Source organism: Colobus angolensis, unplaced genomic scaffold (genome assembly GCF_000951035.1).
Source record: "Colobus angolensis palliatus isolate OR3802 unplaced genomic scaffold, Cang.pa_1.0 Scaffold152, whole genome shotgun sequence".
Classification (NCBI taxonomy): Eukaryota; Metazoa; Chordata; class Mammalia; order Primates; family Cercopithecidae; genus Colobus; species Colobus angolensis.
Genome location: NW_012114622.1, coordinates 4,670,643 through 4,694,443, shown reverse-complemented (window position 1 = coordinate 4,694,443; position 23,801 = coordinate 4,670,643). Strand labels below are relative to the sequence as shown.

General features: G+C 35.6%; 1 protein-coding gene across 1 annotated transcript in view; it reads left to right on the top strand.

Moving 5' to 3' along the window:
• The window catches only part of LOC105507765, a 288,182-nt gene that overhangs the window by 104,844 nt on the left and 159,537 nt on the right, over positions 1-23,801 (top strand). Inside the window, exons 3-4 of the mRNA XM_011936412.1 lie at positions 394-486; positions 10,436-10,606. Coding sequence (XP_011791802.1) covers positions 394-486; positions 10,436-10,606 — 264 coding nt within the window. The remainder of the gene's footprint in view (positions 1-393; positions 487-10,435; positions 10,607-23,801) is intronic.

The following is a 23,801-nucleotide window of genomic DNA, read 5'->3' as shown; positions in this document are numbered from 1 at the left end:
ATTGACTTCTTATCCTGACATAACAGCAAACAATTTACTCCCTACTCATAATGAAAAGTTTTAATAGAAATATCAACCTAATTTTTTTAAAAAAAAGTTGTTGTGTTCATTTTAATGAAATGCTTTAAAAAAGTAATCATCAGTGTCTAATATCTGCAGTTAAGGACACTCTTGCCCTAAGTCATCTTTAGTAATCCTAAAAACAATAAAAGATTGAAAGTAAAAGATTCAGTTTGTTAAATGTTTTAAATATAAAATGAAATTTACAGTTTTTTTATGTAAGTATCAGCAAAATTAATATCAAATCGCATTCATGATTATGCTTAACTTTTGAATAAATGCCGCTATTATGAGCCAATAGATATCTGCTTTCATGCTGTTTATTTTTTCTAGCTGAACCTGGCCATGAATGAACAGAAGGAGAAAATTACAGAAAAAGTCATTCTTTCAATGACAGCAAAGGAACACCATAAGGAACATGAAGAAGTAAGGAAATAACTTTGTAAACTGTATTTTAAAACTGCAGTGAGGGTCACGCGCAATGGCTTACACCTGTAATCCCCGCACTTTGGGAGGCCGAGGCGGGCGGATCACAGGGTCAGGAGTTTGAGACCAGCCTAACCGACATGGTGAGACCCTGTCTTTACTAAAAATACAAAAATTAGCTGGGCATTGCGGCACACACCTGTAATCCCAGATACTCTGGAGGCTGAGGCAGGAGAATTGCTTGAACCCGGGAGGCAGAGGTTGCAGTGAGCCGAGATTGCGCCACTGCACTCCAGCCTGGGCAACACAGAGACTCTGTCTCAAAAAACAAACAAACAAACAAACAAAAAACCAAAAAACTTGCAATGAACACTAATTTTAAAATTAAGATAAATTTTACTTTGGTATAGACAGCATGAAAAATAATTGCATGCTTAAAAGAATAAATCAAAGTATAATTTTCTGAAAAAAGTCTCATGAATATTTTCTCATAAGTTTCCTAAATTGGTAAATTGTTACGTGCAACTTGAAATTGGAAGTTATAAAACCTACCAACATAGGAAAAACATTAAAACATTTTTTGAATTTTTGATAAATACTAAATCTTGCTGTTATATCTGGTTTTCTAAGAATAGAGTTATTGTTCTGAATTTTAGAAATACTAACAAAGTTATATTTTATCAAGGGAAAACTATAGTTTACAAATGTTAATCCTAAGTGAGCTAATCAGAAGATTCTGTAGGCAATATTGTAATGAAGAACAATATTATTATTAAAGCAAACCTTCTTCTCTTCAAAGCTCATGCTGTGAAGTTGACAGCATATTCCATAAATGAAATAATACAAAATTAGTGTTAGACAAAAGGGGAAAATGATTTTCATGTCGTTTCCTGGAATGCAAAGGCGTTTAATCTTTCTAAGGAAAGAAAGTGAATTTTCTAATTTCCATGTACTTCTGTCAGTAGAAATCCAAAGTAACTTCAGAAATAAGATAATGTGAATATTTTAAAAATAAACTTCTCATATATTTCTTTTTTGATATTTTGGTAAAGAAATGCATTCAAGCTTCAGAGTTTTGATATTTCTTGCCATTATGATTGCATCTTCCTTACTAACCATGTGTTTTGTAATAGATGAACAAGTAGCATGCACCAAATTTTCCTGTGTAAAATCTATTCTTACATTAGAGACCATATTAGTATTTGGGACATACTTGTCTGGTATTAAAGACTATATTGTAAAAATCGATTAGCCATCTCAGTAGATAATATTTCATAAGGAAAATTAAAGTTAAACCATTTCTAAAATGTAATAAATAGCAATAACACAGATTTAAATTATAGTTCTGACTCATTCTCCTGAATATTAACAAGTTACAAGACTAGGTTGTTAATTATAAATTTGAAAAAACATCATTCTCTGTGTTTGAAAAATGTTTTACCAGAATTGGATAATTTAATTACATTTTCACAGTAAGTTAAAAATGAATCTACCATGTATCTTGGAAACTTTGGGAAATGCAAAGAAGTCTCTCTAGATTAATTAGTATAATTAAAATAATATCTATAGCAATATCAATTATTATTAGAGATTAAATAGAAAATATTGTAAAAGAATAACAGATTATTTTCTTCCTTTTAAACATTGTAATTATTTTGCCTTTTGATATTTTATGCAAAATTATAATTTCAATGGACTGAAAACTTGAAGTGGCTTTGGAAAATGATCAGTATAGCAAATATGTAATTTTTAATCTTACCTTGTTAGCAACATTGGAAATGATAATTATCTTTTCTGGAAAATCTAATGGCAATTATGCTTATTTGGTGTTTCTTCTTTGTTATTGTCATCTTCATTTTTTTAGCACTATGTATTTCAGTGTTCTTCTTACACAATGCCTTATTTAGTTATATATTTGCTTTTTCAGCTCTGGCTCAAAAAGCCTTTTGTTTACTTCAAATATCAAATACACAGTGAGGAGAATACATATTCATGTATGTTTATGTTTGTGTGTGTGTGTTCATATGACACTTTCTAAATATATTCCATAGCCTCTGAAGATAATTTCTGTGTGCTTACTTGGAAAGTGATTATATTAATCTGGATGTGTAAGTTCTAACTTTTTGTTAGAAAAAATCTAAAAGACTCTTTTTAGAAAAGTCCTTGTTACCACTAACATAGCTCTCTTGCCAGGTGAGTTATCAAGGCATTTAAAATGACACTATTTTCAGTTGTTTCTTACCCCATGAGTGGATGAGGAAGTTAGACTATTGAATAGCTTAAAAAACTTGTGATTAGAAAAAGTCTAAAAATTGAGGGCTAAAACATAAAGTCTAATCAACATACAGAGAAAGGAAATCCTGATGGAAAAGAGAAAGGAAAAATTTGGTGGTGAAATTACTTCAATATTTTCCCTATGATTTTTATACAAATACATTCCTGGACAATTCTCAAACCCCAAATTAAATATCATAACATCTGAGATTTAGATCTTCTGCTGCCTACAGTTTTATCTTAAAATCTTGTTTTATTTCACATAATTTTTCCACATGAAATTTGGGAGTAACAGTAATGTATGCATCATAAAACCACTTTGAGGTGATGATGTATGTTAAAGTACATTAAGCTCTTTTTAATTTTTAAAAATTTTTTTTTTTTATTTTAGAGATAGGCTCGCTCTCTGTTACCTAGACTGGAATGCAGCAGTGTGATCATAGCTCACTGCAGCCTTGAACTCCTGGGCTCAAATGATCCTCTTGCTTCAGCCTCCTGAGTAACTGGGACTTTAGGCATATACCACCATGCCCAGCTCATTTAAAAAAGTTTTTGTAAAGATAAAGTCTTGCTGTGTTGCCCAGGCTGTTCTTGAACTCCTGGCCTCAAGTGATCTCCTCCCTTTGGCTTCCCAAAGTGCTGGGATTACAGAGGTGAGCCACTGTGCCCTGCCACATTAAGCCTTTTGGAAATTTGCATATGACTTATTATTATCAGTATAAAAGTGCATTATTCTAGGTTCTGTATCGTGTAGGTACCAAAATGACATTAAATGTGTAGAATGTTATTAGAAGAAATGCGTATGAGAGAAAATGGAGAGAGCACTGGATAAGGCTGAGAAATCTGTCAGACTGAAATGCAGGTCTGACCCCAAATGAGGGAGGAAAGGAAGGCTGGGTAGAAACATCCTGGACCACTGTGAAGTCTAAGGGTTTGGCAAAACTGTTGGTGGATTTTTGAGCCAAACTTGGCCATCAGAGGAGTCCTGTGACTCTCAGGGATAGACCTGCCTTAATATCTTCAGGCATTGATGCTAACCTGGGGATGGATTTCAGAGCACCATAGATGGGACCCATGGTCGCTTATGCTCCTGCAGTTAGAGGTCTATGAGACACAGTGTCATAGCTGTCCCCATAGGTATAGTAGACATCATCCTTGTTGCTATCAACATAAACCCATTGCTAGAAGAGTTATGAAGACATTGAAGTTGTCTATTTTCAATTGTTCCTTCTCCCATGAGTGGATGGGGATGTTAGATTGTTGTATAGGCCTAAAAGCAGCACATAAAGGACCTCTGGCTGAAAATAGGTTAAATCTACCTCCAAAATATTTCCCATCTCAGAAGGGTTCTAGGAAGCTATTAAAAATGTGGTAGTATACTTGTGCAATGTTGGTGTGCTGCACCCATCAACTCGTCAGCACCCATCAATTCATCATTTATATCAGGTAGTATACATATGTAACAAACCTGCACGTTATGCACATGTACCCTAGAACTTAAAGTATAATTAAAAAAAATAAAATAAAATAAAATAAAATAAAATAAAAAATAAAAAAAATAAAATAAAATAAAATGTGGTAGTATTTGGGCCAGGTGTGGTGGCTCAGGCCTGTAGTCCCAGCACTTTGGGAGGCTGAGGCGGGCAGATCACTTGAGACCAGGGGTTCGAGACCAGCCTGGCCAACGTGGTGAAACCCATCTTTACTAAAAATACAAAAAATTAGCTGGGCATGGTTGTGCATGCCTGTAATCCCAGCTACTTGGGAGGCTGAGGCAGGAGAATCACTTGAACCCGGGAGACAGAGGTTGCAGTGAGCCGAGCCCATGCCACTGTACTCCAGCCTGGGTGACAGAGTGAGACTCTGGGTCAAAAAAAAAAAAAAAAAAAAATCCACAAAAATTTGGTAGTATTTGAAGTGCTGGCAATAAGAGGTGCTACACACTTCAGATTTCCTGGTTAGTTACGCCAGCTCAACTTCCAAATCAAGACATAGTTCACTTTGCTCTCATGCTCCCATGTCTTTTCCAATCTTCATTCAACAAAATAGGGTTATGTTTCCTTCTTACCCCTTAAAACATTGTATTATTGACCCTGAAACCAAGAAGAGATTTTAAGCAGTTTAAAATACTAATTTTATTTCCCTGCCTCCTTTCTGGTTCAGCTTAAATATGTTGTTAATTAGAAAGTTTCTTAATCTTAAATTGAAGTGCTGACCTGGCTTTGAGACCATTCCGTGTGTTACATGCCTAGATGACGTTGCTAGTATAGAGGCCACCACCCTTTGTGCTGATTTCAAGTGACAGTTCTGTGCAAAGTGCTCTGGAGTTCTCTTTAATAACATAGGTGGATTCAAGCCCACACAGAATTCAGGCTGACAGCTGAACTCATCACTAGAAAAACCAGGAGCTCCTCAAAGAGTCATTAATAATAACCAATGTACAGTATTCACAATGTATGGCTCAGAAATGCATAGCTTTAACATGTCTGCTTTTGAAGACTGATTATAAACAGAGTAACACTTTGCTCTGACTATAAATCATCTTGAGAATTGAATTGAATTCAAAGGTTGCATGCATGCACCATACAAACATGATCAAACTGCCCTACATGTTATGCAAAAACCTGTCTGTATGTTTATAGACATGTGCACATTTGTATTCTTTCAGAAGTTTGGGTTCGTTTTCTCACCAGAATATTCAATATTTTTTTGCTACCTTCTGCTTATTTGTCACTCTCCCAAATTCTGTACAAGTATCACTTCCGTGCTGCATTTCCACGGAGAATGAAGAGTCGAATGTGTAGGCTTTCTGCTGCACAATGAGATAGTGCATTTTTTCAACATATGCATACGTAAGCCTTCTTTTGTGAATGGGACTGATAGGGTCAGATAATGTTTAAAGGGAAAGGCTTTATGTCTCTCAGGCCTCTATGTTTCCACATGGATGCCCCCACACACACATAGATTGAATTATGAACAGACCCATTAATGCTGGGATCACAAAAGGTCAAGTTTTGTCTTCTTTTACCCCTATTCACATTGCCTTTGTAGAGGAAAAAAAAAGGATTTCAGCAAAAAAAAAGATTCATGATGAAGAATTTTAAAGAATATTTTTTCCCTTTTAGCAATATCTGTGACTTGAGGAAAAAATCATATTATGTAAAATAATTCAGGAGTATTATATTACCTAGCTGATTTTAGTATATGAGTTGTTTCATGTGTAGAGTTGTCTTTTAGGATGACATGTTATCATAATAACTGAGGACAAAACGTAACACTTTGGGGATAAAAGACCTTATGAATATGTAAAGTAACATAAAGTTTGAGTAAAACTGAATGGAAACATTATCAAAATGTCAGTGGCAGGATTCTTGATATATTTTCTCCTGTGCTTAAGATATGTTAATCTCTACCAGATACCTTGAGAGTTTTAAGTTATTTTTTAAAATCAGGTGATAATTGGTGTAATTTTGTTTCACATATGTTAACAGATTATCCTGGATCCAATAAAAATAGTAGAGAAGGTTTTTGAAGCACCAAAAATCTATCCCAGATGAAACTTTTAAGACTTTAGCCAATAGCCCTTTAGAGTGCAAATGACATCATCAATTGTATGGTTGGTTGATTTTTGATGTCACATGAAATCCCCTATCAGTGAAAGACTATAGATTGTGACAGTAAAACCAGTCATGTATAAAAATGCCCTCAAATCAAAGTCTGAGTTTCCTCCCTTTGTGTGTGTGTGTGTGTGTGTGTTTTTTTTTTTTTTTTTTTTTGGTGACTTGCTATAGCACAAGGTGCAGTACATGAAATTATAGACAACATTATAATTGAGTAGTGAAATACAATGCATGATACTTAGTAGACTTTAAAGACTGCATAACATTATATCTTCCCAAATCACATGATGCTGGAGATGGGTGCAGAGAGGACCAGTATTTTTCGGAAATGGAATCCTTCTATTTAGGGCTTTTGGTTCTTGGATTTTAATTTCATCAGATAACCATAAATGCCAGCCACCTTGTCCAGTATTGGTCTTTAGCTTCAAGGATGTTATACACTATTATCCATCTTTTTTTAGGATAATACTGCTAGAGGGTAGTATGATCTGGTGGTGAAGATGAGGCTGAAAGCATAGACTAATACTGGATCATCTATCATTTTCATATTTTAAATGTTACAACTTTCTTGTAGGATTAACAGTACTATGGAAAGCACAGAAATTCATTCCAAAAAGTAGTAAAAGAAGGATAATGAGAGAAACCTGTCACTGGATTTTATAGCCTATAAATAATATTCTTTTCTTTTTCACATCTTCTTTCTCTTTCTTCCCTTCTCATTTCCCCCAATCACCTTCTCCTTTTAATTTCTTCCCTCCTTTTCATTTCTTCTTTTCGTTAATTTTGTTTTCTTTATCTCATTTTCTTTTTCTGTTTCCTTTAGGATTCCTCCTGACCTCCCTGTATTGTCTCTGCCTTCCATTCCCATGATATCCAAAGTTTTGTCCAAATTCCACTGGCATGAGGGGCTTCCTTATGAATAGACAATAGAAATTTCTCTAGACTCTCATTTGAATTTACAGTTAAGGGCTGACTCTTAGTAACCTACTATATAAGTTATATGGGATTGTAGAGATTTAGCAGAATGCAATGTGTTTATCAGCTTTTGGTAGATTGTGCTGCATAAGTCAAGGGGCCCAATAGCTGAGTGACTTAAAACAAGTATTCATTTTTTGCTCACCTTACATGTTGGCTACAGGTTGTTTGTGGCTCTCACCAGAATGTCTTTCTCAGTCTGGGATATGGCTTGAAGGAGCAGTTCCTATTGGGACATTACTGTTTTCATGGGGTGGGGTGGGCAGGGGGAAGAGAGCGATGGTAGAACTGCACAATGGTTCTTAAAACTTCTGCTAAGAAGTGGCATATATTACTTCTGTTCATATTTCACTGGCCAAAGCAAATCACATAGGAATTCTGATGTCACATATATGTCACATATAATACTAATAGAATTATTAGTAAAGAATGAACAATAAACAGCTGACTTTGAGTGCCAGATGGTAATATCCAGGTACTAAGTGCTGGAAGGTCTGCCAGAGGAAGTGGGGTTTCTGATTAGTGGACTTGGATATAAAAGAAGAATGAGTTATAAAACTATGGCCTAGGCATCCAGGGACATACACTTTAATTTCAGCGCCAGTATTAATTATCTGAGTATCCTCGGCAAATTAACTTTTCTGGGGTGGAATTTCCTCATTTATGAGATCAGAGTGTTGGGTTAAACATTATCTAACTTATGATACTTTAGAAATGGAAGGGATGTGTGTATGTGTGTGCAAGGGGACAGTGAGAAGAGACATTTGGTTAGAGGAGAGGGGTCTGATGGGAATATGAGCCGTGAAACCAAGTGGGGATCAGATTATAAAAGGTCTTAGAATCTTGAGTACCAAGCTCAAGAATCTGAGGGAGCAACTAGGGGGTTTAATATACTTTTCAAGGTGGATTAATTTGGTGGAGGTGGCCTAATGGCATGGAGAGGAAGAGATGGAAACAGGGAGACCACTTAGGAGATATTTTGTTAATCCAAACTGGGGAGGGGGATGAGGGGATTGAGGGCTAGAACCAAAGTATCACTTAAAAGAAATGAAAGAATGGATAGGACATTTACATATTTAGAAGAGGGATCTGCAAAATATAGCCCTGGGGACAAATCTAGCCCGCAGCTTTTTTTTTTTTGTATATGAAGTTTTATTTTCACACAGGCATGCCCATTCATTTACATATTGTCTGTGTCTGCTTTCCAAATACAACTGTAGAGTTATATAATTTTGACAGATACCTTATGGCCTACAAAGCCAAAAATATTTACTATGTGACCCTTTTTAAAACAAATTTGTCAACCCTTTATTTAGAAGAAAGGATTATTTAAATTGAGTAGACAATTTATTACATTGGGACAAATAAGAGAGATATGGGAAACAAAAGTAAAATAGGAATCATTTTAAGTTAACTTGTTTCTATGCATGTAATGCTTGCAAAGGTCTTGGTAAAAGTCAAATGTAATTGAAATGTATATGTAATAGATATACATATAAACTTGAACTAAATAGGTAGAGTAGATAATACATATTTAAGTCATGTGAGTAATAGTGCACACTGGCTGTCACTAACTTCCCTGAATGCTCTGTAGAAGGGATAGAAACAATGGATTTAACGTCAGAATTAGAATATAGGCTGGGGCAAATACCATATTTTTAGCTGACAGAGAAGTGGATGAGATGTAAGTACAGGGAAGATACTTTTAGAAGGATTTTCCATTTTATCTGTGAACACTGAAATGAGCTGTAGGATCTAGACAGCAAATAGTTTGGAATTTCTGTCTTCCTCCTGTGAAATAGCGATAGAGATGGAAAAGACAGACCAAGAAATAAAAAATTAAAACTTGATATGCAGAAAACACCTAGATTTTAAACAGATTTTAAACAGGAAACACTATAAAAATATACCAGTACATTGGCCACTTACTATAGGTTAGACAGTGTGCTCTCCATTTTTTCATCTCATTTAATTATCAGTATGTAAAGTGAGTGTTATTCTTCATTTGTAGACAATGATTTTATTACCTGTGCAAAGTTTCCCAGTCAGTAAGCGATGAAGCCAAGATTTTAACCCACGTTTTCAATGTCAGTGCTCTATTCAAACTTATTCATAATTCGAAATGGGTCTAATTTGGTTACTTTGAAGAATCACAGATGAAGTAGATTTCTGTTCTTCATCTCTTTTGGTCACTACCATAATATCAACCAGTGTTTATGTAAGAATCCAGCCTACTAGAGAGAATATAAGTTACATGAAACAGTGAAGAGTCAAAGAATGGTAATGATTCTTAATTTGTAAACTATATGGGTTAAAATGTTAACTACTGCTATTAATAATCCACAAGTAAGGCTCATATGTCTGTCTAAAATATACAGAGTAGAAGTCTAGAAATTTAAAAATCAAGGTTACAGAATCCTTAGCCTTTGGTGTTTCTGGAAAAACTATGTGTTTTATTTTGACATTAATATATATTTAAAATATTTTCCAGAACAGAGCATTGTCTTTGAAGTTATATACATTTTAGAAAATTGCATCTATGAAATGTGGGAAAAAGTACTGGAATATTTGGGAGGAAGATAATAGGTTAATTTTAAAGGTCAACAAAATGATAATGAATTTAATATATATATTGAAAATGTAAATGTTACACATAATAAAATAAAATATTCTAAAAATGAAGGTACATGTAGTGAAATGAAATATTTGGTTGTAGGTTACGTATATTGGATTATTTAAAGTCCTAGGAGGGTTTTATTTTGTTAAGCAGTTTAAAAGTCCTTTGCAAACTTGTCAAATGTATATGTTTCTTTTCATATCCAGAGATATTTTTCATGCAACAATTGTGAAGGGCTACCTATGCCATAGTACTGAAGTGAAAATATTAGGCATTTTTTCATAAAGAGAAGTAGATGTAGGAATGTATATCTCTTTCATTGTTTTTACTTGAGGATAGATCTGTACTCAAATTCTTGTATTGAAGTCATTTTCCCCCCATCAAGCTAGGTACTCAAAAATCTAATAGGTGTGACATCAACAATTACTTCTCGCTAACAACTCTTGTAATTTAACCCCTTCAGGTGAGCAGGCTGATTGATGAATTGCAGACAGCTATCAAAAGCAACAGAGGTCATCTCTCTAAACTTGGCCCCCAATTACAGGCTGAGCAGGAGCAATTCTCCTCTTATGTCTACCAACACATTAAAAGCCTTCCAGCAAACACGCTTGTCCCAGGAGGCCTGCAGCTCAAGGTGGGTGTCATTCTGTGCCTCTCATTGGATTCAGCCAGATCGGAAGCCTTCTGCTCCTTTTGACGACACTTATAACAATGCCACTTAGCTTGAATATTTTTTAATGTTGTCTTCCTCAAACTGGTAATATTACAAGTGGTAATATTATTCAGGAAATAGATTTTAACAGAAAATACCTAGAGGTCTTTGAAATATGTATTTATAAGCTTTAACTAGTTTTCAATTCAGAAAAGTAATTGTAATGAAGGAATTTAATCATGTGAACATTTGCACGCTTTTCCAAGAAACAAATTTTTCACAATGGTCATGGTATATTTCAGTTTCTAAAAATAACATTTGGAGAAATGGGCAAGCTTTAATAGTTGACAGACAGTGGCAATAGAAATTGAAGGTGAAAGGCCAGGTGACTGATTGATGTTCAAACTACATTTCCAAGGAAAAGGATCTGTATTGGATAAGTGTGACACATGTCTGAGTTCACTTGGTAAAATCAATACTTAAGAATATACTGGGAAAAAAGGTGAATTGGTTATTTGTCAGGACAAGATCGCTAAATGTCCTCGACTACTTTGCTATTGCATCTTTGAGAGAGATAAAGAACAACTCATGCTTGGCTGAAGTGGTTTTGCTACTAAAAGCTTAGGGAATTTAAATACTTTTGATTTTCATAGCAGACATTCCATGTTAAGTTTGTCAAGTTAATGTTGTCCTATAATTTCATATTCTGCATTTCAAGAAATTATTGTAATTAGTAAAATTTGAATTACTCAAAGTATGGCCTATTTCCATTTAAGAAATCATGGTTACTACAACTCGTCATTTCCTTTTGATTATTTTTATGGGTATGTGATAACATTAGAAGGAAATTATATTTTGATCAACTGTCATCTCTGCAATTCCTCTTTCTTAATATTGTTTTATTCTGCAAGTAATATTAGAAACATTAACTTTCTGTCTATAACATTTCTTTTAATGACATTCCCGTGTGCATTTTGAGTGAGAACATTAGAATGTAAAAATGGACTTTTTGGGAAATGTAATTTCATGTTAAACATGATAATTTATTTCTCATAGTCTGCTGGTCAGCTAAGGGTTTAGGAAGTGATGTTCAAGACGTCAAGGTCAAAGGTTTCTATAGTGCAGTAGCATTGTTCTTTTCCAGGTTTTTGACTTGATTACAAATCCATTCTGCAATTTTGCAAAGTACTTGCTATTGATTAAGAGAGAAAAAACCAGGTGAGGGAGAGTGGTTGTTTTCTAGAAAGATGCACTGCTACGAAAAATATATAAAGGGAGGGGGAAGTGTAGTTGCTTTAATGGCATTCATCCTACTCATTTGTATCAACAACGATTGATATGAACTACAGTGTGACCTGGGGGAAAAAAAGTGTTTTTTTCCCTTAAGTTCACTGCTTATTTCTGAAGAATTTCTATCACTTATACATATTAGCACATGGGCTGGGTAGCAAATACTTAACTTTAGGATCAGGATTGTCTCTCTCATACATACTCCTTTGCATTTTACTTTTGTTTTTAATTATCTTTTTAAGTTCTGGGGTACATATATGCAGGATGTGCAGTTTTGATACATAGGTAAACACGTGCCATAGTGATTTGCTGCACCTATCATCCCATCACTTAGGTATTAAGTCCAGCATGCATTAGCTGTTTTCCCTAATGCTCTACCCCCCCACCTAACCTCCCCTGATGGGCCCCAGTGTGTGTTGTTCCTCTCCTTATGTCCATGTGTTCTCATTATTCAGCTCTCACTTATGAGAATATGCAGTGTGTGGTTTTCTGTTCCTCAGTTAGTTTCCTGAGGATAATGACTTCCAGCTTCATCCATATGCCTGCAAAGGACATGATCTCATTCCTTTTCATGGCTGCATAGTATTCCATGTTGTGTATGTACCACATTTTCCTTATCCAGTCTATCATTGGTGCACATGTGGGTTGATTCCATGTCTTTGCTATTATAAATAGTGTTGCAATGAACATACACATGCATGTATCTTTATAACAGAATGATTTACATTCCTTTAGGTATATACCCAGTAATGAGATGCTGGATCAAAAGGTATTTCCAGTTCTAAATCTTTGAGGAATCACCACACTGTCTTCCACAATGGTTGAACTAATTTACATTCCCACCAACAGTGTAAAAGTATTCCTATTTCTTTGCAACCTTGCCAGCATCTGCTTTTTGTTGACTTTTTAATAATCACCATTCTGACTGGCAGGAGATGGCATCTCATTGTGGTTTTGATTTGCATTTCTCTGACAATTAGTGATAAGTGATGTTGAGCTTTTTTTCATATGTTTGTTGGCCACATGTACGTCTTTTCATAGAGAAGTGTCTGTTCATATCCTTTGTCCACTTTTTAATGGGGTTGTTTGTTTTTTCTTGCAAATTTGCTTGTTTCATGTAAATTGTGGATATTAGACCTTTGTCAGATGGATAGATTGCAAAAATTTTCTCCTATTCTGTAGGTTGTCTGTTTGTGCTGATGATAGTTTCTTTTGCTGTGCAGAAGCTCCTTTGATCAATTAGATCCCATTTGTCAATTTTTGCTTTTCTTGCAATTGCTTTTGGTGATTTCATCAAAAAATCTTTGCCCATGCCTGTATCCTGCTTGGTATTGCCTAGATTTTCTTCTAAGGTTTTTATAGTTTTGGGTTTTATAGTTAAGTCTTTAATCCATCTGAGTTAATTTTTGTATAAGGTGTAAGGAAGGGATCCAGTTTCAATTTCCTCATTTGGTTAGCCAGTTCTTGCAGCACCATTTATTGAATAGGGAATCTTTTCCCTTGTTGTTTTTGTCAAGTTTGTCAAAGATCAGATAGTTGTAGGTGTGTGGCCTTATTTCTGGGTTCTGTATTCTGTTCCATTGGTCTACATGTGTGTTTTTGTACCAGTACCATGCTGTTTTGGTTACTGTAGCCTTGTAGTATAGTTCGAAGTTAGATAGCGTGATGCCTCCAGCTTTCTTCTTTTTTAGTTAGGATTGTCCTGGGTGTACAAGCTCTTTTTTGGTTCCATATGAATTTTAAAATAGTTTTTTCTAATTCTGTGAAGAACGTCAGTGGTAATTTAATGAGAATAGAATTGAATCTATAAATTGCTTTGGGGAGTATGGCTGGTTCAACATATGCAAATCAATAAACATAATTCACCATAGAAACAGAACTAGACAAAAACCACATGATTATCTCAAGAGACACAGAAAATACCTTTGATAAAATTCAACATCTCTTTATGTTAAAAACTCTCAATAAACTAGGTATTGAAGGAACATACCTCAAAATAATAGGAGCCATTTATGACACACCCACAGCCAATATCATACTCAATGGGTGAAAGCTGGAAGCATTCACCTTGAAAACTGGTACAAGGATGCCTTCTTCTCTCACTACTCTTATTCACTCCCTTTTAATGTGCTTTAAAATACTTTCCATACCAGCATACAAAAGAGGAAATTTACATATGCAAAGAAGCCATGTTGTTGTGTTTGTTTAGATTCACTATGCTGTCTAGTAAAGTAGCCACTAGTCACATATGGCTACTTAAATTTTAATTTTAATTAAAATTTAATTTAGTTAAAATTCAAAAAAATATATTTTTCTAGTGGTTTCCCAGGACTTTCCTTATTTTAGCACTAAAAAGCCTGCATCCAGCAAACCAAGATGGTTGGTCAACCTAGTCTTTTCTCCAGAATTCTTTCTCCCACATCCCAGGCATTCTCTTTTTATGATTTTTTTCCCCTATAAAGTACTGAGTTCCATTTGCTTCTGCTTCCTTTCTCCTCAGGTTTCTCCTTTGCAACGTCTAGCTTCTCTCAGAAAATAAGTTCCTCTTCCACATCTAAAGAAACCTGGATATCAGCCCCATCCTCAGGCTTAGAAAAATGATTTTCAGTCCTGGCTACATGTTAGAATCTTCTGGAGGTGTTTTGTTTGTTTGTTTGTTTTTAAGATACCATGTTCCCATCCACAGATATTTTGACTTAATTGGTTTCCTGCGCTAAGACTAACTTCTGCCAGCTTGCAGGCACTGATTTAAGTTTTCAGGAATTTTGTAAGCCACTTGTTTTATATAGCCATTATTTAAAAATCATATAAATTTACAATGAAATAGGTCATACACTTCACTTCCTAATTTTAAAATTACATTTTACTATTACCTATTCTCTTGAAGTTATTTAGATCTATTGTGTTTCTTTAATGTAAACACTATATAATGGTGTGTGCTACCGTGCATTTCTTCCTAAGTTTATTTTCAGTGATGGCTTCTTGTATCTGAAAATTGGCTGTGGTCAGAATATTTATAAAATAGAAATTGGCACATACTATAAATAAGGGCTTGATTTCATGTTTTATTGATTGTCTAGACTAGGGAGTTGAAATACCACATACTATGGGCCAAATCTGCCTGTTTTTTTTTTTTTTTTTGTAAATAAAGTTTTAACGAAATATAGTGACACCTATATGTTTGTGTATTGTCTATGGCTACTTTGATATTACCATAGCAGAGTGGAGACCATATGGCTTGAAAAACCTGAAGTATTTACTATTGGGCCCTTTAAAGAAAAGTTTGTGGATCTGTGGTCTAGATTTCAGTATGTGACAGAAAATATTCACAATGCAGATTAAATTCAAAAGTGCAAAATTTCTGTGTGTTGCATTGTGAATAGCACAAAAATTGAAATATTCTTCCAGTATATGAAAACCATTATCTGATTCAGCAAAGAACTTGCCCTTGTCATTGATTAACAAGAGCAGTCCTACATATGTCTTCTTTGTTTCATTTTTCTCTTATCAACGTGGATGAAAATATTAATCAACATTCAGGTCAGAACCACACTCATTTCTCAGTTGCAACCATAGAATGGATGTGGATACAAGACTTGGCAAAAATCAGTGAAACCACTTTTGAGAATGAGTTGGCTATGTGGAATTTACAATAAAGAGTATTAGATATTTTGTTATTATCTGCAAATTATATGCCATGTCGTCCTTATATCAGCAGAATTTATAATAATCACCCCCTTCCTTAAGCAGGCTGCTAAGCATTTACCAGCACATCTTCAGGTGTGGTGCAAGCATCAGCGTTTTTTCAAAAGCTCTCAAATGATTTTATATTGTATAGGCAGGACTGACAATCATAGCAAGATTACTAAAGCAGCTTTTTAAGCCTAACCAATAGCACTACAGAAAGAAATTCTCATTCCAATTGCCAATTAGCTAAAACTTTTCTCTATACTTTTGTGTCAGTAAAATAGGAAAGGCTAGCAGTAAAATCATTTTACTGTGAGAGTGACAAATATCTTAGAATTTGTGATGGTGGTCCTGGGAATCCTGTATATCCTCTCAGGTGAGGAGAACTTGCTAATTCCAACTGAAGACACATGGAACAAAGGCCGCAGTGTACGTACCATCTTGCATTAGTTCCAGAATCAACTCATATCAATTACCTAGCTAACCTCTAAATTCCCATGGGTATATATGGAATGGCCTACCTTCCTTTGGACACCATCTCTAATTCAGTTAACTCTGATTCACTGTGGGCAAGGGCCACATCTTTTCTGATTATGAATAACTTGATCCCACCTTGTGGCATATACTATCATAGAGTGTTAAATGACTTATCAATAAACAAATACATTTTCCATTTATAATTGAACTTACTGTAACTTACATAGCCCTAGTAAAGCATTTTTTCTGTTTTCTGTTCATTTTAATCTTAGAAAGTATTTGACAAAAATTGAAAGGGGATGATTATCTTTCTAATCTTCTTCATTTCGTGATTCTCATCACTCTGTTACATATATATGTAAGCTCATAGCTCAGCTTCAAGAATCAAAATACTGTAGCCAACATCATCTTCTAGAGCAGTGGTCTCAACCAGGGGCTAGAGGCAGGGTGCAATTCAAAATCCTCTGGGCTGCTTTTTCATATTGTATATGGTGTTCTTAATCTCTTCATTGAGCTTTTCATCCTTATCATGACTTGCATTGATCAGTGAACAATAGCAGCTTTTGGTTCGGTCTCAACATTAGAAAATCACCTCTTAAAAGGACACTATTTTTGTGTTCCATATTGCCTCACTCCCATTTTTGCAATCATGTGACATAATACAGTGACAAGATTAAATGGGCATACAAGATATAAAACTGAGAACAGCCTATGTGTGGATGCTCATTTCTGCCATGGAAAAGTTCCTTGTTTTTAAAAAATTGAAACATGACACCATTTGAGGAATTTTAGGAAAGAGTTGTATCACCTGTAATTGCATTGCTCCTAATGATCATTGTCACCTTTCACGTCATTTTCATGTGCACTCATATATCCTATATAGTCACAACCACAGTTTATTTGTATTTGTACTCCAGTACATTCTCCTTCCATCAAGTCATAGCACCTTTTAGGTTGAAATTTCTTACTGTTTTCACCATCAGTGGTTACACTCAATGTGCACCATCATCTACAAAGCCCTTCAGGCAACAAGTTAGTAATTTCTTACTATTCTAAACTTTCTCTTACCCCTTATTCCCTGTCACTGCCACTATCCTCAGTCTCTTTGAGAACATCTGCTAGAGCCATGCCTCAGTGACTTCTGCCTTCCTAGTCCTGTTCTTTCCATGCAGCTCCTCCTCCTCTTCATTCCCATGGAAATGTCAGCAATGTTAGCATTTCCCTGGGAGGGCAGGAAAGAAAGGATTGATAGGAAAGGGTATTAGCAAATCTGTAGGGGGATGGTGAGGGAAGCTAGTAGGAAGGTGGGTGATTGTGACAGAGAATTGATGAGCAAGAAGAATGTGTGATGTGTGAGTAGGTGGGGGAAAGCATGGGGGAATGAGAGGAAGATCAGTACAGGCACATCCTTTCACTGGAATTAGTGCATTTCACACACAATTGGTCAGTGATGCTCTGAGAGTTGTTTTCTATTTGCTGCCAGGAGAGGCAGATCCAGTTTCTGTGGAACCTAGAGCTTGTCAAATTTGGGAGCCAGCTTGGGGTGGGGAGCTTTCTTTGAAATTAGGTCTGAAAATGAATATTTATTTAGAACGAGAAAGTAAATCGCAACAAATTGATGGAGTGTTGGCAATTCAGGCTCTTTCTTCTGGGTCTTTTTTAGGCAGCTAATCAGAAATACTTACACAGAAGTATTTTATGATTGGTATCTAGCTTCCCCTTCCACTTGTGACAACTTCCAGAACTCTTAGGACCTAGAATGTCTCTAGTCTTCATTACCTTCACTTAAATCCACTCTGACCATGAGCAAGAGAAATATGGTGGGATTTAGTAACCTGGATAATAACAAGATTCATAGCACCCTGATTTGGAGATATTTTTAGGCTATTTTTATATTGTTTAGTTATAGTGTTCTCTTCTATTGTAAGTAAATTTAAGCTTTGCTAAAGGGATAATTCAGAGATTTGTTTTTAAAGGATGTCTTCATGCAACATCTAGTTCATCATCCAGGTTGTATGCATCTAACAATTTTTATTCTGCCAATGACAGAAAGAAAGAAGATTTTAAATAAATAGTCCAGTAAATCCACATATTATCAAATACCCGTTGTCCAGAAGACGTTGTACTAGGAACTGTGGGAAGATGCAGAGAAACATAGAACACCTTTTTGGCCCAAGGCCACGACTATTTTCATACAATTAGAAACAATATGACAACACTATGAACAGATTAGCAAAACCAATCTGTTCATCTTCTTACCTTTTTACTAAAATTCCATTATTTTAAGTTTCCAGGCCTCTTTATATTTTGAAAATGGGCAATTTGCTTGGTAACAGAAAATATGTGACTTTCCTATGCATTGAACACTTAAATTTATTCTTTGAATGGCACAAAAGCACCATGACAGAAGTTGAGATTTGCCTTCTATTTTGTGGTCATTTTTTAAAAAGTTTAAAGTTTCCAATCATTCATTTGTATTAATAGAAAGCTTATTTTAATATTTAGGAATCTATGGAACAATTAAATGATAACTGAGGTCAGCTGCACATGAAAATGTGGCAAGATTTTTTTTGGTTGGTGTTTTCACTGTTCTGCATATAATAATAATAATGTGCATATTACATTATTTCCATTGTACATTCCTTGATCCTTGTCTTTCTTATTTAACCACTTTTCCCAAACATGTATTTATAACCCCTAGGATGCTCTGTTATGTCACCTAAGTTATTTGAATAAACAATGATAAACAAATATAGGCTATGGCCTAGGTACAAGTAGTAAAACATGACAACATTTGAAAAGGAATTGTGGTGAGAGTAGCAAAATTGAAATATTCAAGGTTATTGTGATTTCGAGAACATTCGCTAAAGGTTGGGCAAAAATGTAATGAAGATGATCAATTTTCATATATAGGTTTTACGATAGTAGGCAATATTGGACCAACCATTTTAAAGGTAAAGAAACTGAGATCCTATGAAGACTTTACACATCTCATGTGATAGCTAATTAGTGGCAGGTGCTGAAATCTCTTGACTCTTCTTTGCAGCCCTGTTTTCCATCTTGCCACCACCTTTTCTTCCTCCTGTCCTCATTGCCCCCCTCCTTCTCCTCCTTCTTGTGGATTTTGGGGGGAAAATGCCAGTGTATTCATACTAGCCTATTTTCTGACAAGCATCTGCAGTCAGGTGTAAATCTCTGTAGGAAGATACAATCTTCCTTTTCAAGATCTGCTGAAGAGAAAAACTGCGTCTGTATCAAAATCAGGGAAGAGTAATTGGTCTGGGCATTAGCTCCCATGCAGTGCCTGTTGTAATGAGACAGGCTTTCCCTGTGCAGGCCTGACATCCTAGAAGGTGCCCGGAGAATTGCCAGGTGGGCAGTCAGCGGGGAAAGTCCACAGGCCAGAGCTGTATTACTGTCCCAGCAGTTACTCGGACTAAATGTAACCACTGAACCTTACTGTTGCAGGCACACACACTCTCTCAGGGAGATTGTCCTTCTCCATAGCAGTTAATTTGTTTTTACCTCTCAATTAGCTTTTTCACAGAGTGTTTGATATGCTCAAGTTGCTGAGATTCCTTTCCTACATATGTTCCCGTCCCCTGGATTACCCACTGACATCTATGTTAGTCTGACTCACCATGAATGTTATTGAGCATAAATTCTTTATTTGAGCAGATTTTCTAGTAAGTGAAAATGGAGTGATGTATTTACACCTACTTAAGATTCTACCTAGTTTTGATAGTGTTTTATGATTAAAAAAAGGATTACTTCTTAAAGTATAAATGTTTTATTATAGATAGTAAGATTTTATACAACTATTAGTTTCTCAGGATATCCATTCACTTTAGGGGAAAATTATGTTTACAGGCATATTCGATATAAAGAAATGAAACTGAATGGCAGTAAAACCATATACTCTTTCCAAGGGTAAGAATATGATCTCTAAGGCTGATAATTTGGGGAAAGTTTGATGATTTGCTTTATATTCAATCCTACAATGTTCATTTCTCCTAGTAAAATAAAATTTGAGGGGCACATGACTATGCTTTTCTCATCAAAAAAACACTGACTTTCTATAAAAACAAACATATTGGTGCCAGGAAACTCCAAAAACCTTTATTTACCAAGCTCTTTTTACAAAATGCATCATAGCTACTGACAGGACTCACATGCCTGATATTTTAATCCCGATTAAATATAATTTTAGGTGCTAAGTTAATTTAGACAAAGTGAAATCCTTGTTGCAATTCTTCTTGAGATATTCTCATTTATAAAGGGCTTATAGAAATTACTTGGCTTAGGACATGACACACAAGCAATTTTCCTTTGCCACTGTCTTCTGGAAAGTGTTGAACATTTTCATATACTGAACTTAGAATTGCAACTGGATACAAATTGATTTTTGTGTGTGTGTGTGCAGAAACATATGCCTTATTTTGGAAATGTTGTCAGTAGTCACAGAAAACTAGGGTAAGAGTATTTTAAAAAATACGATAAGGAAACAATGGAAAGTGACTTTAGATACTCACAAGGAAGGAATGTGGACCCACTCCCAGGGTCACTGTGAAGCTGATGAGGGCCATTTTACCAGGGTCTCCTTTGGCCCTTCTGCTGCTCCAGCCCTCCGTTAGGGCTGGCAGATAACCCAGGCTGTTAATACCACCCTTTGTTCAAAACTTGCTCTTAGGAAAAAGACATGCCATACTTTGTTTTGAGCGAAGATAGTAGTTTAGAATTTTTTTTTTTCTTTTCTGAAATCAAAGTTCTTTCTTGGAATCTACTATGTAAAATAGATAAAAGTAGGATCTACCCTGTTTGAAACCAGGATAGTGGCTGCTTCCACATAATCACTCATCAGATCTGATTCCCCATATGAAACCACTGTCACCCAACCCCCTAATCCCAGCCCTACCCCAGGCCTCTGCGGGATCCCAGGAAGCTGAGATTGAAAATCACAGCCTTAGAGGATCAATAATCAATGAGGCTGAATATAATTTCCCCTCATGCAGCTGTGGCATTTTAATTGTGACAAAGGAGTGAATCTCTAACTGAAATTTCAAGTATTAGCAAGTTGGTGGGAGAGATATTTTGAGGTTAGAGTATTTGGGCTCACTCCTAAAATCCTACCCCATAGGCAGCCACCTGCTTTACATACTTCGAAATGGTGAGCTCTGCTGTAGCTTACAATGGAATTTTAAAATATCTCTTTCCAAAAAGTTATTTTCTTCAGTATACCTTTTCTGGGCTTAAAAAAAATTTGATTGTTGGCACAGTTACCATTTAGATTGATTAAGTTTAAGAATTATATAATGTGGCCAGGTGCTGTGGCTCATGCCTGTAATCCCAGCACTTTGGGAGGCAGAGGTGGGTGGATCACCTGAGGTCGGGAGTTCAAGACCAGCCTGACCAATATGGAAAACCCCTGTCTCTACTAAAAATACAAAATTATCCAGGGTGGTGATGCATGCCTGTAATCCCAGCTACTCGGGAGGCTGAGGCAGGGGAATCGTTTGAACCTGGGAGGCGGAGGTTGTGGTGAACCAAGATCGTGCCATTGCACTCCAGCCTGGGCAGGAAGAGCAAAACTCTGTCTCAAAAAAAAAAAAAGAATTATATAATTTGTTTTCACTTAAGTGCATTTTCATTTCCTGGGACCAAATTTAGTGGCTCTTTACTTGTTAAATAATATTTAAAGATATCTGTATTAGGCATTAAAACACTTTTTCTTATATAGTATATAGCATAAATATATAAATTTTTAATTAAATTTTTGTTGCCAAAATCCCATAATTTTAATATTTTGTTTGTGATTATCACTTTGAATATTAAAATTAGACAAGTTTACTGTTTGATTTATACTATATAATATATTTGAGAAAATATCAAAAATATGGATATTCTAAAAACCATCTTGCAAGTCTATAAAAATGGAAAAAGTAGTACCTGTATTTTATTTAGTGTATATATAATGTTAATTGAGTTAGAAGTGATTTTCTGCATTTGAAAGTGACTTTGAACTCTGGTTGGATAAATATTTTTTTCATGGCTAATTAACTGCTTACATAAGAAAAATATTTCACTTTAATTTTTGTGTTCTTTGATTTAGGTAATAACTATGTAATATTTTTCTATGCCTTTAAAATTTTTCATTTTAATTTTCATATATTAGAGCTTCTAATATTAGATATAAGAGTAAATTTTATTATCTATAGTTAAAAATGTCATTGGACTTGCATTCTAAAGATTTCCCTGCCCCTTATGAGTAGATGTACCTTGGTGAAGTCACTCAACCTTTCTGAGAATCACCTGTAAAATCCAGTTGCTTTGAGTATTGAGTTCATATAGGTGACAGTGTGTCTTGCACTCTGACCTACTGTGCGTATGTGGAGTGGATGCTGTGCCACACTGCCCAGATTCCCTCTCAGGACTGAGATACCCATCTCCCCCACTGCCACAGCTATATCCTTCTTAGATAATTGCCCTCAGAGTAAAGGAGCTGCTTCTCCCAAGATTAGGCTCCCACCCTTGGGACAGCCTGCATCCAACATTTGGTTGGTACACAGATGCAAAGGCATGTCTCCCTTTCCTTGATTCTGAACAACCTTAAGTGTCTTCCCGGTTCTAGAGCTCCCACCAGAGGCATTTGTTGCAACTGCGTCACAGTTCAACTTGCTTTGCCCATCTGCCCATTGTTTCGCTCATTCCCTCACCAACGTTGGTCCTGAGAGAGTTCACAGTAAACTTCGTGCAGGCAAATCTTGGTCTCAGAGTTAGTTTCAGGGGTCCCCAGTCCAAGACAACATGTAAGTTAACCTTATATGTTCATTATGTGTTTAATTATGTTCACCTGATATATGCCAGATAGTTTTGTATGGCTATTTTATATTCCTTTCCTTCACCAGACCTCTAGTAATAAATCCTGTTACAGTACGGCCAACCAACTTTGGCAACACACTGCGGTGTCATTTTTCTATTATTGCCTCTTGACAGCATTGTATCCTGAGGCATTTTGAAGCTTAGGTGTTTGGCCTTCTGCTCACGCACAGAAGAGCTTCCTGGGTGGTCTGCCCAGTGGTTATGGAGAGTTTGGGAACCTGCTGTTCCCCCACAGCTAGTTCTTAACCAGACTTACAGCGTTAAAGGCCAGAAAATAGTACTGAACCAGGCCTTGCACAAGTCCTTAAATAGATGTCATAAGTGATTACAGGAAAGCTCATCAAAGAATGACATTGGCTCATAACTGCCCATTCAGGTCAGCTTTCCCTATATAGTTTAAGTTTCCCTATATAGTTCAAGTCAATGCCTCTATAATCTTCACAGTCAATAAAATGTTTTTAATACTTTGTTGACATTTTTATGCCTCCACAAATACTCCCCGTGAACAGTTATATTTACATTGATTTATTTACATCCATAAATGCAAACATAATGTTTCTGAAATATTAACCTACCTACAAATTTTATTTCCCAGTCCTGCTAATAAACAAAGAAGTAAATAGCATAACTCTGACAGAACAACAGAAACTGCCCATTTCTCAGCATGTCAATTGTTAATACTCTGGTTTGAGCCACTGTCATCCTGGCTTCGGATTGCTTTGCCTCCTACAGTCTACTCCAAGGCAACAGCCATAATGATCCTTTTTGAAATGTGTTAATAAGTCAGATCCTTTTACTACATTATTCCAAACTCGGCAATGATTCCCCATTTCATTCTCTACCC